At 37.2% G+C, this 14,959-nt stretch overlaps 1 protein-coding gene across 1 annotated transcript in view; it reads right to left on the bottom strand.

Moving 5' to 3' along the window:
* Positions 1-1,795: 1,795 nt before the first annotated feature.
* Positions 1,796-14,959, bottom strand: part of PLCL1 (phospholipase C like 1 (inactive)) — a 238,418-nt gene continuing 225,254 nt past the window's right edge. The window contains exon 6 of the mRNA XM_026667943.2: positions 1,796-5,172. Coding sequence (XP_026523728.2) covers positions 4,990-5,172 — 183 coding nt within the window. The 3' untranslated portion in view covers positions 1,796-4,989. The remainder of the gene's footprint in view (positions 5,173-14,959) is intronic.

Raw genomic sequence — 14,959 nt, forward strand, 5'->3', positions numbered from 1 at the left:
GTGGTTTGCTGGCAGACGTTTTATTACCCGACTAGGTAACAACATCAGATGTTACCTAGTCAGGTAATGAAACGTCTGCAAGCAAACCACCAAACTCGGATTCTTCCCCCCTCCCCTCCGGTCCTTGAAAAAGTGTTTGTGCTTGAAACTGGTCCCTGGTACAAAAAAGGTTGGGGACCACTGCACTTAAGGACTTAAGGCACCAAATTCTAGCCCTACTTTTATGTGCAAGATAGTCCTGGAGCCCCCTAAGGCATTTTTAAAAATAAAATCAATGGGTGACAGCATTTCAGTGCTTTGTTTAGAAATGTGCCATCTGTACAAGAAAAAAAGATAAACTGGGAATGGTATAGAACTTCCTGTTTGCCTCAATGAATGGAAGAGAATGAGAAATAAACTCCTAAATTTGTTTTTAGGGTTTTGTTTTGTTTTGTTTCTTCGTTGGTAAATGAATGTTTTAGGACTAGCAACAATGAAAAATGGCAGCCATCTTCAGAAAGTAAGCCTCCTCTGCCCCCATTCATCTATTGGGTGAGTATCTTCCAAATTTAAAATATGCCTGGGGGCCTCGAAAACTGAGATTCTTGATTGGTTTTGTTAGGGGCAAAGTAAACTGCACAGTTAATGTACATGGCTATCAACCCCCTTATACACTGTGGAGAGCACTGTGAATGTTTCCTAGTCAAGGTCCTGATTTCCCCATCTTTGGAATATGCACTTACAACTTTGCTTGGGCATAATGCATATTCATTAGCCAATGTACATAATCTCCCAGAAATACACCCTTCATAGTGACAAAGTAAAGTGTTCAAAGTATTTCTTTTGCCTTGTGCAGTGCATAGTTATCATTCCATTTTTGTTGTTACTCAGCTAAATTATATAACTGAGTGTGCAGATGGAGATCAATCACCAATGGGAGAAAGTATAATTTTTTCTTATCCTCTCATGGAAATATCAAAGGCCTATTGGCAGTGAACGTTACTGCTCAGCAAAATGTTCAAAACACAGTCAAGAAATGACATATACTAAAGCCTGCTAGTAACCAACCCTGGAAAGAGTACCAAACCTTAGCATGTATGAACATCTTTAAAACTGCTTTGGAAAATATAGGAACTGATAAGGAAATACGTACATTTCTTTCTTCAGTGCCAGATTATAAGGCATATCCTGACTGGCCTAATGTTGAATCGATTAGTTCTTCAACTACTCATGCACACAAACAGATTCGTAAAATTTCTACTAGATGGTTTATGAAAAGTGATATGTTTATATTATATACAGGCCATTCTCAACATACAACCACAATTGAAGGCAGAACTTCCATTGCTAGACGATGCAAGTGTAAAGTGAATCATAAGTGATTTTAGGACCTTTTCCTGTGGTCATTAAAAAAAATCACAGTTAAATGAATCCAGAAGTTAGAAGTCCTCTTGGAAGATTGCAAATTAATCCGATGTAATCTCGGGATGCTGCATAAATGCACACTGGTTGTCAAGCACATGACTGTGGAGATGGCTATGACAGTTGCAAGTATGAAGATTGGTCATAAGTCACTGTTTTCAACACCCTCGTAACTTTGAATGTGATGGATCCTTGGTGCTCTCTGAGCTTGGTGATTTTCTTACAGATATTTCCTCACCTAAACTAGGTAAAATCATCAGTACAAATATTCTCCTTTAACTTTGAACAGATGTTAAATGAATGATTCTAAGTCAAGGACCTGCTATATCATTTTATATGACAGTGAAGGCTTAATTCTAAATGAATGTTATATCAATGGACAGTAATCTTTTACTGGTTTTTTAAACAATTTTTATTGTCTTGAAAACTGGCCAGAGTTGTGGTTACAGTATGGGTGGTTATATAAAGTCTTTGAAATAAACATAATAATAAATAAACTTAGTTTTAAACATTGGTCATTTCCCTCCCAATCTTTATTCTTTCAGAAATGTGCAACATGAACATTGTAGTGTTTTTAAGAAATTACAAAAAAATAACTTAATGTATGCAATAGTTTTAGACAAACTTTCAACAATTGGTTTTTTGTTATATTGAGAAAAGTCAGCACATTTGCTAATCAAATTAATTAAAAGGTAGCTTTTCAAAATAAAAGCAATGCTTCAAATAAATACAGTCTCTCATATTCATAGAACTCTTGCTTTTAACTGAGGAAATGCAAATACAGTAGTGGCCAAAATTGTGGAAACCTTTTGGGAAAAGTGTATTTTTGAGGTTTGATGGCTAATGACACCACTTTTTTTGGAGTAGTACCATATATCAATGGAAAGATAATTTAATCAAGAATATAATGCAACAAAGTTTGTTCAATTATTTGTATTCTATGAAAAGTTATAGCCAAATACCCAGAAAAAGGAAGCATAACTTGCTTAGGTTGATATTAGTAGCATTCGTAGCATTAGTAGCATTCCTTCATCTGATTGTAGCCAATGAGCATTGGTGTTTAGAGAGCCAATCAGCTATCATCTTGTTTTGGCAATGAGTCAATCAGATCACAATAGGATTCAGTTATTGATGTCATGTATTGAAGCTGGGAGGCAGACATTTGTCAGTGTGTTATGTGATCACTATCAAGTTGGTTGGTTTTTTTGCGTTCTTTCATTTAGTGAGCTTGTACAATGTAATAAAATTAAAGTAATGGTGCAAAGAGTTGACTGGTCGCCCAGAAAGAGATCTAAAATAGTATTATTAAGTAAACAAGACTACAATTATAAAGAAATTAGAAGAAAAATTGGTGGAAACTTAATCAAAGGTGGCATTTTAAAGTTTTTGAAGAGGTATAAGAAGACTCAGTCACTACAAAACCACACAGGTAAAGGCAGGAAAAGGTGCACAACAGCAACTGATGATAGAAGAATTAAGAGACTGTGCCTACATAACAGAAGAAAATCATCTAGGTTTATACAAGATGAAATGGTGCAATGCAATGTGAAGTTGAGTGCAAGGACTGTTCAGCGCAGACTGCAGGAATTTGACCTAAAATCTAGAATTCCATGAAAAAAAAAAAGAAAGGTTGAAAAGACTTAACCGGGCTAAAACCCATGTTACCTGGACAGAGAAGCAATGGGACAGTGTTATTTGGAGTGATGAGACCAAGATCTCTCTGGTTGGTAGTGATGGCATAAAATATGTAAGGAGACATTTTTCCCAAAAGGTTTCCACAAATTTGACCACTACTGTATATACTGAAGCTTTGAGAAATCTGAAATACACAACCATTACTAAAGTATTTGAGCCAGGCACTGTGAAGGATGGTAACAAGGAGGCATTTTCACTTGTCTTCCAGCTTTACTAGAGAATAAAACAACAGCAGAATTCAGATGTCTTCTTCTCAACATTTAATTTTTTTTTTAATGGAACATGCTGAGAATTTATAATAACCATTCAGTTTTTTAAGCTCTTACTCTCTATGTTGCTTCACATTTCCAGCCTATCAAATCTGTGGTAAAACTCACACGATGAAATTGATGTGACAAAAGTAAGATTTGGGCAAACAGGAAAGAACGATGGGGATCATCACCATGTGCCTGACTCACTAGAAGCACAGCTAGCAATTCACTCCTCTATGCTGCGTCACCCATGTGACTTAATTTTTAGCTTTGTGATATAAATGTTAAATATTGTATAACAACATCAATGCACCTAGTGTTCTGCTTAGAAACAGGATAGATATGATCACGTATGGAAGCTTCAATTCACCTACTCAGTTTGAATGTGCTTATATCATGTTAATCAGTTCAGACTGGTTGCATTAATTTCTGCTGGAATTGAAAAAAGAAGACTATTACGTGCCTATCGTAGCATTGTCTCTCATGATATATACTTCAAAGATGTGAAAGTATTCTCACAATAATGTAACCAAGGAAACACAGCAAATGTTGCAAAAACTACCTAAGCATAAAGGCTCAAGAATTGCATGATGGTGCTTAGAAAATGTGCAAGGTCTTGTAATTCACACTTTATGTCCCACAGTGAATCAAGAGGCTGCCATACCAAATGCTCTACCTGGTATGCAAAGCTGGAGGAGGAACTTCTGTGAATTAAGTGCATGCTTTGGCATCAATCGTGAGATGGACCTTTGCTCATGCGACCTGTGCAGATTTGTCTATATGAATGAAAAATCCAAATTAAGGTATCTTTTATAAACATCAATTGTTTATATTACTTTTGTTCAGCTAGTGGCAGTGAGAAATATTTCAGCATTATTAATTATCTTTGTATGTTCTGTTCCATTCTACAAATTTGCAATTCACAAGCAAAGTCCAGAATCATTTTGTCCAGACCTACAGCATCTTTTGTAGAGCTCAGACTGAACCCCAGCCACCTACCTGAGATAAAAAGTGACCAATTTCTTTCACTAATAGGTATTATATTAATGCATTTCAAATCGTGATTAGCAAAAGTCAATGGAATGTACATCGGAAATCCTACTGACTTCCATTAAAAAAGAGAAAGTGTTTAATAATTTATTAACTTAATTTAATGAAAAAGTTAATAATTTATTCTTCTATGTTGAGGAATCCTTTATTAATTCACACTAATAAAAGACTGAGTTATTTTTCTGTCTTTGTTTCTTTTGCTGGTAAAACCTATATTACAGACTTGAAAAATCACACTGTCAAAAGCTGGTAGAGCAAAGTATAAACCCAAAGAGTGAAGTATTACCTTTCCCTCTCCACATAGCTCTTCAGAATTACAAAATAATAAATAAGGAAAAGGGCAATAAAGTAATTCATGGAAAATGTTAAAGGATCTCCCCACACAAAACTGGAAATTATTAGAATGTCACTACCAGAGAGTTTAAATGTAGGCAGATGACAGCAGTAAAACACTGGCACTATGAGAATTTTAATACTTCCGATGCCCTGTAGAGGATGCTAGTGTGATCCTTCTTTCTTTCTCTCTCTCTTTTTTTAATGTGTTAAAAAAATAATTTTGGACTATTGAAATATATGACACCGTTGGCTTTGTTCAGAGCCTGGCATTCTCGCTGCTTGTCTCTTTTTTTTCGATTGGCTCAGGACCTCGCTTAGCCTTGGCATCCGAGTTCCCACTTCCACTTTTGCTCAGTCCACGTGATAAACAAGCCAGCTGGATCTGCTTCATATTTTCTATGGCTTCATTTTTGGCGTTCCTCAGTAGATCCCCTTGTCCCTAAGAATACACAAGAAATATAGGGAAACAAAATAAAATGCAAAGCCATGAACAATAAAGGTTTCATATCTGGCTTTCCTTCCCTTGCAGTGACAATGTTTTGGATAGAGAACAAAGTGGTTCTGTATGCATCTGATCTGAGGTCTGCTTTGAGAGGCAGCTGCTTCATGATAAGCAGCTCCTTTTGAGCTGACACCAGGGTCTTCCCAGGCCAGGATGAAGCTGGGCGGGTAACTTAATCTCTGATTTAGCCTATCAGTCACCCAGAACCTCTGGGAACCACTACAACAGAGGTCTCCAAATGTGGCAACTTTAAGACTTGTGGACTTCAACTCCCACAAGTCTTAAAGTTGCCAAGTTTGGGGACCCCTGCACTACAGGGATGACAATGGATCTTTACATTCTTTGGAAACAGCACTGCTAGCTGCCAGGATAGCTTGGTTTTGGTGGGAAATTGTGCTGACAGCAGATTTTAATAAAATGTCTTGAACCAATCAAGAAATAGTTCAAAGTACTGAATGGTTAATTGAGCTAGCATCTCTGTTCTAGTAATGTTTTCACAGGTCAGTTAGAGAGGTATCTGAACTGAACCTGTTGACAGAAAAACAGCTTTGGTTTGCATTCCTTCTCTATTTATTTCGTCTCTAAGCTGCTGAATTTCTAATAATAATTTGGGGAGACTGGTGCATAGACACAATAGTTTGTTCTGATAGCATATTCTGATGGATAGGTATCAGGGCCTAAGCTTGTCTAGTAAATCATAGTACAGAAAAGAAATGATGGTGGAATCATACAGTCACATGGGGAACATGGCAATGTCTCTCTTTATTGTAAGGACACCAAGAGGTACAATGTTCATGAGGAAAAACCTAAGTAGGACAGGGTTTCCACCACGTAGAGGCCCTTTGTACATACCAATATACATGAACACCGTGTCCATATAAGGCCTTGGGAAAGGAGCAGAGCTGTGCCATGAGCTTGGTATGGATGTGCAGCCAATTGAGGCAACTCCACAAACTCTTTAGGCAAGCTTGGACTGCTTGAGGGAAACCAGATACATCTTTTCACTCATATTCCTTTCTGTGCTATGTATTATTCTGAAGTCATATTCACTGAAGTACCAAGTAGCTAGTTAGCAAAAACACATACTGAAAATAATGGTGAATCTGTACAGGTAGCCCTCAATTTACAACCACAACTGAGCCCAAAATTTCCATTGCTAAGTTGCTCCATTTTGCAACCTTTCTCTCCATAGTTAAGTGAATCACTGGAGTTGTTAACTTAGTAACAAGGTTGTTAAGTGAATCTGGCTTCCCCATTGACTTTGCATGTCAGAAGGTCACAAAAAGTGATCACATGATCCCGGGACACTGCAAATGTCATAAATACATGCCAATTGCCAAGTGGCCAAATTTTGATCACATGACCATGAGGATGCTACAACTGTTGTAAATGTTAAAAAAAATGTTCATAAGTTTTTTTTTCAGGGCCATTGTAACTTCTAATGGTCATTAAATGAACAATTGTAAGCTGAAGACTACCTGTAGCTCAAAACCAGAAAAACAGGGAGCAAGTTATGTATTGGTATTGGTTTGGAGGGAAAATCATATCATTTGAAATTCCAAAATCCAGGGGGAAAATCATGTCAGCAGACGGTTTGTAAGCATCTTCACAGACAGAAAATTCATTCTTAGGAGAGTTCTCAATACCTTACAGCAGGCCTGTCAAACTGGCGGCCCATGGGCTGTATACAGCCTGCACATACCACGCCCACCTAGGTTCCACAAAGGCAAAAAACATCCTAGTATGTCACAATATGGACTGTGATATGATTGAGTTTGACACCCCTGCCTTACAGGATCAGAAGATGAAGCTGAAAAGGACTTTTAATAAGCCTTACTAAAGTGTAATGAAGAAATTTTTAACATGCAATATTCACAAAATATATATGTAAAATGATCATTGAATATAAAACCTAAAACATTTCTCTCTTAAAACATTCCTCATATTCATAATGTGTGAACTGATACATCTTTAAACATCTTGAAAAAATAAATTATCATGTGATATTTCTTCCAGTGCAAATCTCTGTTTTCTACTCTCCATTCATTCTCAATTGCCCCCCATATGCAATTTGGTATGGGAAGATAATCTATGATTTAATCTACTGACACATGCCAAGTAATTTTGCATTCACTATAGTATTTCACCCATCCTGGTAAACAACTGTAGAGAGACAATGGTAGCTGGCAAGGTACAGCACCAGTCAACAATGTTTGGGAACAAAAGCATCTGGGAACACCAGTGTCAATGAGAATTGCATCACAAATTGACAACATCTGGGATAATTCAACCATTCTGCTGGATGACTTAATGACACAATAGAGCCTTTGTTGAACTTGAGGTCTTGGTAGGATCACTACGTCAACCTTTTGCATCTGACTCTTAGAGTAGTTTTACAATGTGAATGTCAAAATTGCTTCGTAAGCCCTATAGAAATAGGAGTACAGAAATTACACAAAACCTGCAATTACTTTCCAGAAGAGTAATTGGATCAATCTCTTGCACTAAAAACAAGAGTGCTGCAGAATACTGAAGATTAATCCATTTATCATTATATTAACTTTTGTGAATTTTATGCATTCAGTATAGTACATTATGGTCTTTGAAAGCTTATGCCAGGATAAACACTAATCTTTAAAAAACCATAAAACTAATTTCTTTAGTTAGATTTTAAAAAACAACAACATAATCCTCAGAGAATAGAGGGAACATCATATACACTTATGAACAATTGATTATAATTTTTGAAATTTAGGTTTCTCTTCCTGTCAGAATGACTCTCTAGCATATCATTTTTTCCAGTGCTGCCAACCACAGAGTGTGTCATGAAATTACCTGAGAAACATATGTGAAACTAACTGACAATTATGCTTGCCAATCTTTCATGCTTTCCTATGTGGAACATAGCAAAATAGCATGGATAGACAGATGGAATGGATTACATATGAAATATACTTATATTTATTTATTATATTTATTTATTTGTTGGTCAAGGACAACACTAACAAGAAGAAATGTTCCATCTTTGCTTTGAGCACTATAATATTAGTACAGCTATACTTTTTGCAACAAATTTAAAATGTAGTACAATTTTTATATTGGGACAAAAGGCATTTATTTTTCTGTAATCTGTAATACTTAGAGTGATGTTCATAGTCAGGATCTGCGTCGGTGTTTGCTGAAATGTAAAACATTATGTAGAGCAGGGTAATACAGATTAATTTTTAATTTATTCTGTGCAAGGCAGACACATCTGAACTCTGTTTTGTGTTTCCATGAAACTCTATTCCTGTCTTCTTTTTTCAAAATTGCACTGCATTGCAAAAGGGTATAGCAGTTGTTTTCATACGGAGGGAGAAAAGAGGAAAGAGCAAGCTCAGATAATGTGTAGAAAAGGTGAGTATAGAATTCAGTAATAGACAGATCTGTCCTCAAGTCCTTGCATTTGTGCCACTATTAGTTGCATCAATCACAGCATTCTGAGGATTGAGGAAGATCTTTTATTTAATGGTTCCCTCCATCACACTGTTTTTCAGTCTCTGCTCTTGACAGTATTCTGTAAGGTAGTTAACCCAGCCTAGTAACCAGTAACATCAACTTTTATATACCTACCTCAACTTCCAACAATCAACTGCCTTTAGGAATGACCAACTTCATGTTTACAATCATCCTTTCCTTTGAATAAAACCTTCTCCAGATAATGGTTTGAACTTTTGTAAGAATGCTCTCAGATCTAGGCTTATCATCCTATTTTGATTTATGAGTACTTTTTAAAAAAGTCATTTCTAAGAAATTAGGCATGCTTTTCCATAATATAAAGCTCTAATTGTATTGTTATTGTATACAATAGCATAATGAGATATTCTGATGAAGAACAAAAGAAGGAACAGCTAATTTCTGGACTTTTCATTATACTATATTATAGGAAAATGGAGTTAGATTTTTCTGATTCTTGTTCTAGTTCAGACATCAAAACAAATTGGCCTATATCTTTGGACTCCCTGATAATTTACTGAGTCTCCAAATTAGATTAGATAGTGTGATTCTAGTCACTAGGCTGAAGCTGAAGCAGGCACATAAGCAGGGTGGACAAAGACCAGGTAAGGGACCCTTAGGGTAAGTAGTTAAGAAGGAACCAAGTTATTAAGGAAACGAAGAAAAAAGTATCACCAAAAACAGACGAAAGAAATTGGGCCTGAGCACATAGGAAACCCCTCCCCCAGTATCTTCAAGAATTACCAGACATAAGAATCACCAAAGGAAGGACTTTTGGGGAAAAATGGGGTCCTGAAGCCTGCCCACTTTTTGAGTCATCCTTGGATCCAGACTTGTGGCTTCTGTCCTTCTGACTAGTGCCTGCCAGCCTAGTTGAGAAGGATGTGGGTAAGTGTATGTTTGTGTGCATGTACATGCGTGCATATGAGACAGCAAATGGATATATTGCAACCAGTAAAATTTTGCTGTTATTTTAAATTCAATGGATTCTGTGTATTCTAAAGAATCAGTTGTGCTTCAGTGTTTGGTTGAAAGCAGTTTGAGTGTGGCTATTTTCCAGGATTGTGAGGGTGTGAATAAGTGACCATAAACCAAACTTACCAGCATGTGTAACAACAACACTCTCAACACACTAATTTTGAAGGGAATATCAGTTAATATTCTAATTCTCAGATAAATCTTGTTTCGGAATGTGTGTGTGCTTTACTATAGATTTGCCAGATAGTCACCCTACCTTATGAAAGTCTCTTGAGTGTCCTTTCCCCACAAATCACAAATACAAAAAAATGTTCCTCAAAGCTCATGAAAGAAAGTCAGAAGGTTTGCAATGTTACCGGTCTCTTTCCATGAACAAGCAGTTCTAGACACAAGTTAGCTCCCAAATATTCCCATTCTCCTTTCTCTCTTTTTAGTAACAGTATGACACCAACAAAAGGAACAGGGAAAAGATTCCCCTTTGTCTCTGTTTCCCTCTCCCACCTGCCCCAAATATTTAACAAGCCATGGTATCCTATGGTGAGGAGATAATGATTAACATCAATTTATTTATATTGTAGCTCATGTGCATTTTCTTTTACATTTTCCTTATAGTGTATTCACCTTTAAAAAAGAAAAAAGAAACCCTCACTTGCTTCATATGAACAAGATGAGACTGCAAAGAACAGTTTTGAGAAGCACCGCCCAGGAGAATGAATGGCAAACCAGGTCCCTTGTGACAAGACTGTCAGACTGCTAGAAAGAATCTGCAAGTAAACATTTCTGTGCCCATACGGTTGTTCAGAAGCCATCTGCTGGCAATGAAAAATAGGTTCTGAACAAAACCCACTTAAAGAAAAATGCTGATGAAATTATATCAATGCCTTAAACAAAATTAAACCTAGAAACAACGCAGTGCCAAATCATTCTTGGAAAACCAGTCAGGTGCTACAATAAGCTGGGAGCACAGAATCACTTTCCTGGCCCACATATACAAATAGGCTTTGGAACAAAGGGAGGGAAAGCACATTTCTATTTTTTTGTCTTCTAACATTGCTGCTTACTTCCTTCTGTTACTACTGTTATCACTGACTCTAGAAATAAATATCAAATCAACACAGGAAAGGTCAGGTCAGCTTTTGGTGGGATGCCATGTAAGCCTGGAAGCTATTAATCAGGCCTTCCAGTAGACTATTAAAGAGCTTATCTGAAAGCAGAACGTGTTTCATAAGCGTCTTCACAAAATGCTTTCTCCTTTATTTTCACAGAACTTTCTCTGAGATCAATGTACCTGGTAATGTAGAAAACTTTTGCACCATTTTTTGTTGAGTAAATTTGGGGCTTTTTTTTCCTAATAAGAGACAGATGATTATATAGCAATGCCATCTGACTACATGAAGGCTGTGCCAAGGTCTTAATTTGTAGGTACTATCAACACGTAGAAAAAAAATTAAAAGGGGGATGGGGGAATCCTGCCATCTTGGAGCCCACTCTATCAAAACTAAATATGGATTTAGGTATGATTATTTCATTTCATTTCATCCAGCCATCCATTCATTCAATTTGTATAGCTGCTCTTCTCAAACCTGTGACTGGGTGGCAAATAAATATAAAAACAATTGAAACAGTTAAGCAACACAAAAAAAGAAATTAAATAACAACCAAAAGCTATTATAATCCATTTGGAATCAACTGAACTAAGAACACCCCAGACCTAAACACATAGCCAGGTCTAAAAGGCCAGAAGGGTTGGGGTCATCTTAATTTCTGGAGAGAAAATGGTCCAGAGCAGAGGAGCTACAGCAGAGAAAACACACCTCCCGGCAGATGGATTGGATGGGTAAAGGCAACTGGAAGAAAATGGTCTCTCAGGTAATTGCGTCCCAAGCCATGAAGGGCTTTAAAGGTGACAACCAACACCTTGACTTGTACATGGAAACACACTGGCAACCAAGACAGCCCCTGAAGTGGTATTATTCCATGTGCCAAATAACTGATACCATTTGCAGTTTGCACTGCTGCATTTTGTACCAGCTAAAGCTTCCAGATGTTCAAGGAGCAGCTCGTGTAGAGAGTATTGCAGTAGTCCAAATGGGAAGTCACAAATATTACATTACAACACCAACACAGAAGACCAATATTATTGGTCTTTGCCATTTTTGCAATATTGCTATTGTAATATTATCTCGTATTGCAAAGGCTGTAATGTCAATAAAATATGCTTATTCTGGATCAGGTAAATATTGAAAGTAGGAGAACCAGGTAGAAGCACTAAGCACTCTACAAATTTTTCAGATGGTTGCACCTGGATCATAGTACATATTTGATATTTTCTGCTGCCTGGGTCCTGCAGGTATAGCATTACAGGCAATCTGTGAGATGCACATGGGGAGAAGGAGGGAAATGACAACTCTGAAATTGGAAAAAGAAGAGAATTCGTTGCTTACATTTCTAGGTTCACCTCTATCATGAAAATCATCCCATCCAGAGCTGCTCGGAAACTCATGATCACAAGTGTGTCCATGGGGGGGTGGGGGGAGAGGTGCTTACAATGTCCACCTTCAGACAAGGGGTGAACGTTGAACTCTGGATTCTTTTCAATTTCAAAGCAAAATTTGTGGTAGAGAAAAGTTCTTGGCTCAATCCTCTCTCATTAATAAGGAAGCTTGCCAAATATTGTCAAGGGCATATCTTTAATGACAAAAGACTACAAATAAACAGCACAGTGAAGAACAGGTCAGGGAGTTTCTTTACTAACTTGAAGATTGGGTTCTCAACTTCATAACCCTGTATAACCTTCTTCTAACAATTCCAACCAGTTTCCAGACAAGTGTTAGTAAGTCATTGTAATAAATACAAAGCTATAGGAAATTCAATGGCTAATGAGATGAAGCCAATTTGTAATAAAGTGACATCAAGCTGAGAAAATACAATCCCATTCGGATAGACTACAGTTATCTCATGTGGAAAATTTGGGTTGGCATTTAATTCTTGTGTGAAACAAGTGAAACCCAGAGACATTTTCTTCAATCTGATCATTTTGGAGCAAATAACATTTACTAAAAGCATCCACCATTCTGTTTCTGTACTTTATGGCCGCTATCTGTCCACGCTTCCTGAACCTATGACTATCTTCTAGAGGAGAAGAGACTAGTGAGTAGGTTAGATCAGTCCTTCCTGGGAGCAAGGTTTCTAGGCCTGTTTTGTTTTGATGTAAATGATTTCAGCTTTTTCTCTTTTCTAAAAGTAAAACCATCACCTCTGTCTCTCCTTCCAAGAAACACCAATTAGAAAAGGGAATGAAGAGAGGTTTTGCTGCTCTGCACTACTCCCTGTCTTCTCCAGCGCACTTGGCCTAATTTAAAGGTAATTTTAAGTTGTCAAGGATACAAGCTCAGTTCATTGGAGATTCATGCATTGTTTTTATTGCAAAGTCTAATTCACGTTGAGAGCACTGTAATCCTTTGAGCAGTTCAGCTCTTCCCAGCTCTTGTACAAATCCTCTTCAACACCTTAAGAGCTCAATAAAACAGCCTGCCTAGCAGTGCCTGTAGAAATAGCAGCTGTAAAACCTACAGCTCTTCTGCCCTGAGCTGCTTTGGTTTCACAATTCCTACCTACATAAATGATTTGCTCTGCCCATTTTCAAATGGGGAATCCACAGCCATGGTCAGTTCCATAAGCCACAACCACTGAACATCTCCGAGGGTCTGGTAATGATAATAAGCAATCTAAAATGAAGGGTTTATCCAGGATTAGAGATTAAAAATGAAAAATGTGGCAGGCTCTGGTTTAATTAAATCCTGTGATGATAGATAGCACCTAGGCAGGTTCCTTCGAGGAATGATTGATGAGATCTTGAGAGTGAGAGCAACATTAAAGCTAACAGAATCTGTCAATATGAGGAAAAGGAAATAAGGAGGGGATACTAGCCCAAAACATTTTGCTGCATGAAACAAAATACACACCAAACCAAGAGTAATGTATACAAAATCAGCCAAGGGATTTGAAATGTGAGGCTAAAAACCTTGTTAAGGAAGGAAGGAAGGAAGGAAGGAAGGAAGGAAGGAAGGAAGGAAGGAAGGAAGGAAGGAAGGAAGAAAGAAAGAAAGAAAGAAAGAAAGAAAGAAAGAAAGAAAGAAAGAAAGAAAGAAAGAAAGAAAGAAAGAAAGAAAGAAAGATGCTTTCTTGGTAAAAGGACATGCTTCCCTTTAGAAGAGTGGGAAGCATGGTTACCATTGTAAAAAATAAAATCTGTTTCTAATCAAGCATAACTTATAGTGGATACAGTACACAGACCCATTTGCAGTTTTCTTTGTAACAGGAAATCAGGCATTGCCAAAGCCTTCCCCATCTAGCTTACAGCCCTGAGATTTCTAGTGGCCCTCCATCTAAGCCAGGGGTGTCAAACTCGCGGCATCACGTTGTCATCATGTGACGTATTGTGAATTTTCCCCCTTCGCTAAAATGAGATTGGGTGTGGCCAGCACGTGACTCATCCGGGCCATGAGTTTGACACCCATGATCTAAGCACTTATCAACCCAACTCTGCTTAACTTCAAAGCCCAGACAAGGGCGAACAGGGGCAACCTGCAAAGGCTACATTTGGTGGAACATAAGGGGAAAAAGTAGCAGCTCTAGAGCACCCTTAAAATAGCAAAAATAAATTTTTAAAAGAATAAAAACAATACAAAATTTGAAAGAGAAAAGTAAGGAAAGTAAAGAGAAGTAATAAGTGAAAAATGTGCAAAGAAAGAAATAGAGAAGAGAAAGATAAGGCAAGACAAAACAGGACAAAACTTTTTTAAAATTGCATTCTTCAGCAAATGCACTTTGCACTCTGATACTTAGCATATTCACTAGGAAATTATATCCTATTGATTTCAACACCTGTTGCTTCCAGGCTCTCGCATAATACAGTACATTTTTCATTATGGTGATTTAAACACAATCACTCTATGTAAGGGGAGTAATAGAAGATACATATCATCCCAGAAATAAGATAAATCAGCAACAAAGCAATAAAATAAAAGTATACTAGCAGAGAAAAAAGTCCAGCTAAATTTCTCTCTCACTCAGCCCGCTCCCCTCAGAGTTGATGTGGGAAAATAGGAGGAAGAAGGCTTGCTTGATATGTTTGCCACCTTCAGCTGTTTTTAAAAATAATAAAGGTGGGATACAAATAAATAAATACATTTCTAGCAGCAAATAATTTTATTCAATTATGAGAACAGAATAAATGTTGTGGCTGTTT

This window comes from Notechis scutatus, chromosome 1, assembly GCF_049901735.1.
Source record: "Notechis scutatus isolate UNSWTSFEM ecotype Mainland chromosome 1, rNotScu1.2, whole genome shotgun sequence".
Classification (NCBI taxonomy): Eukaryota; Metazoa; Chordata; class Lepidosauria; order Squamata; family Elapidae; genus Notechis; species Notechis scutatus.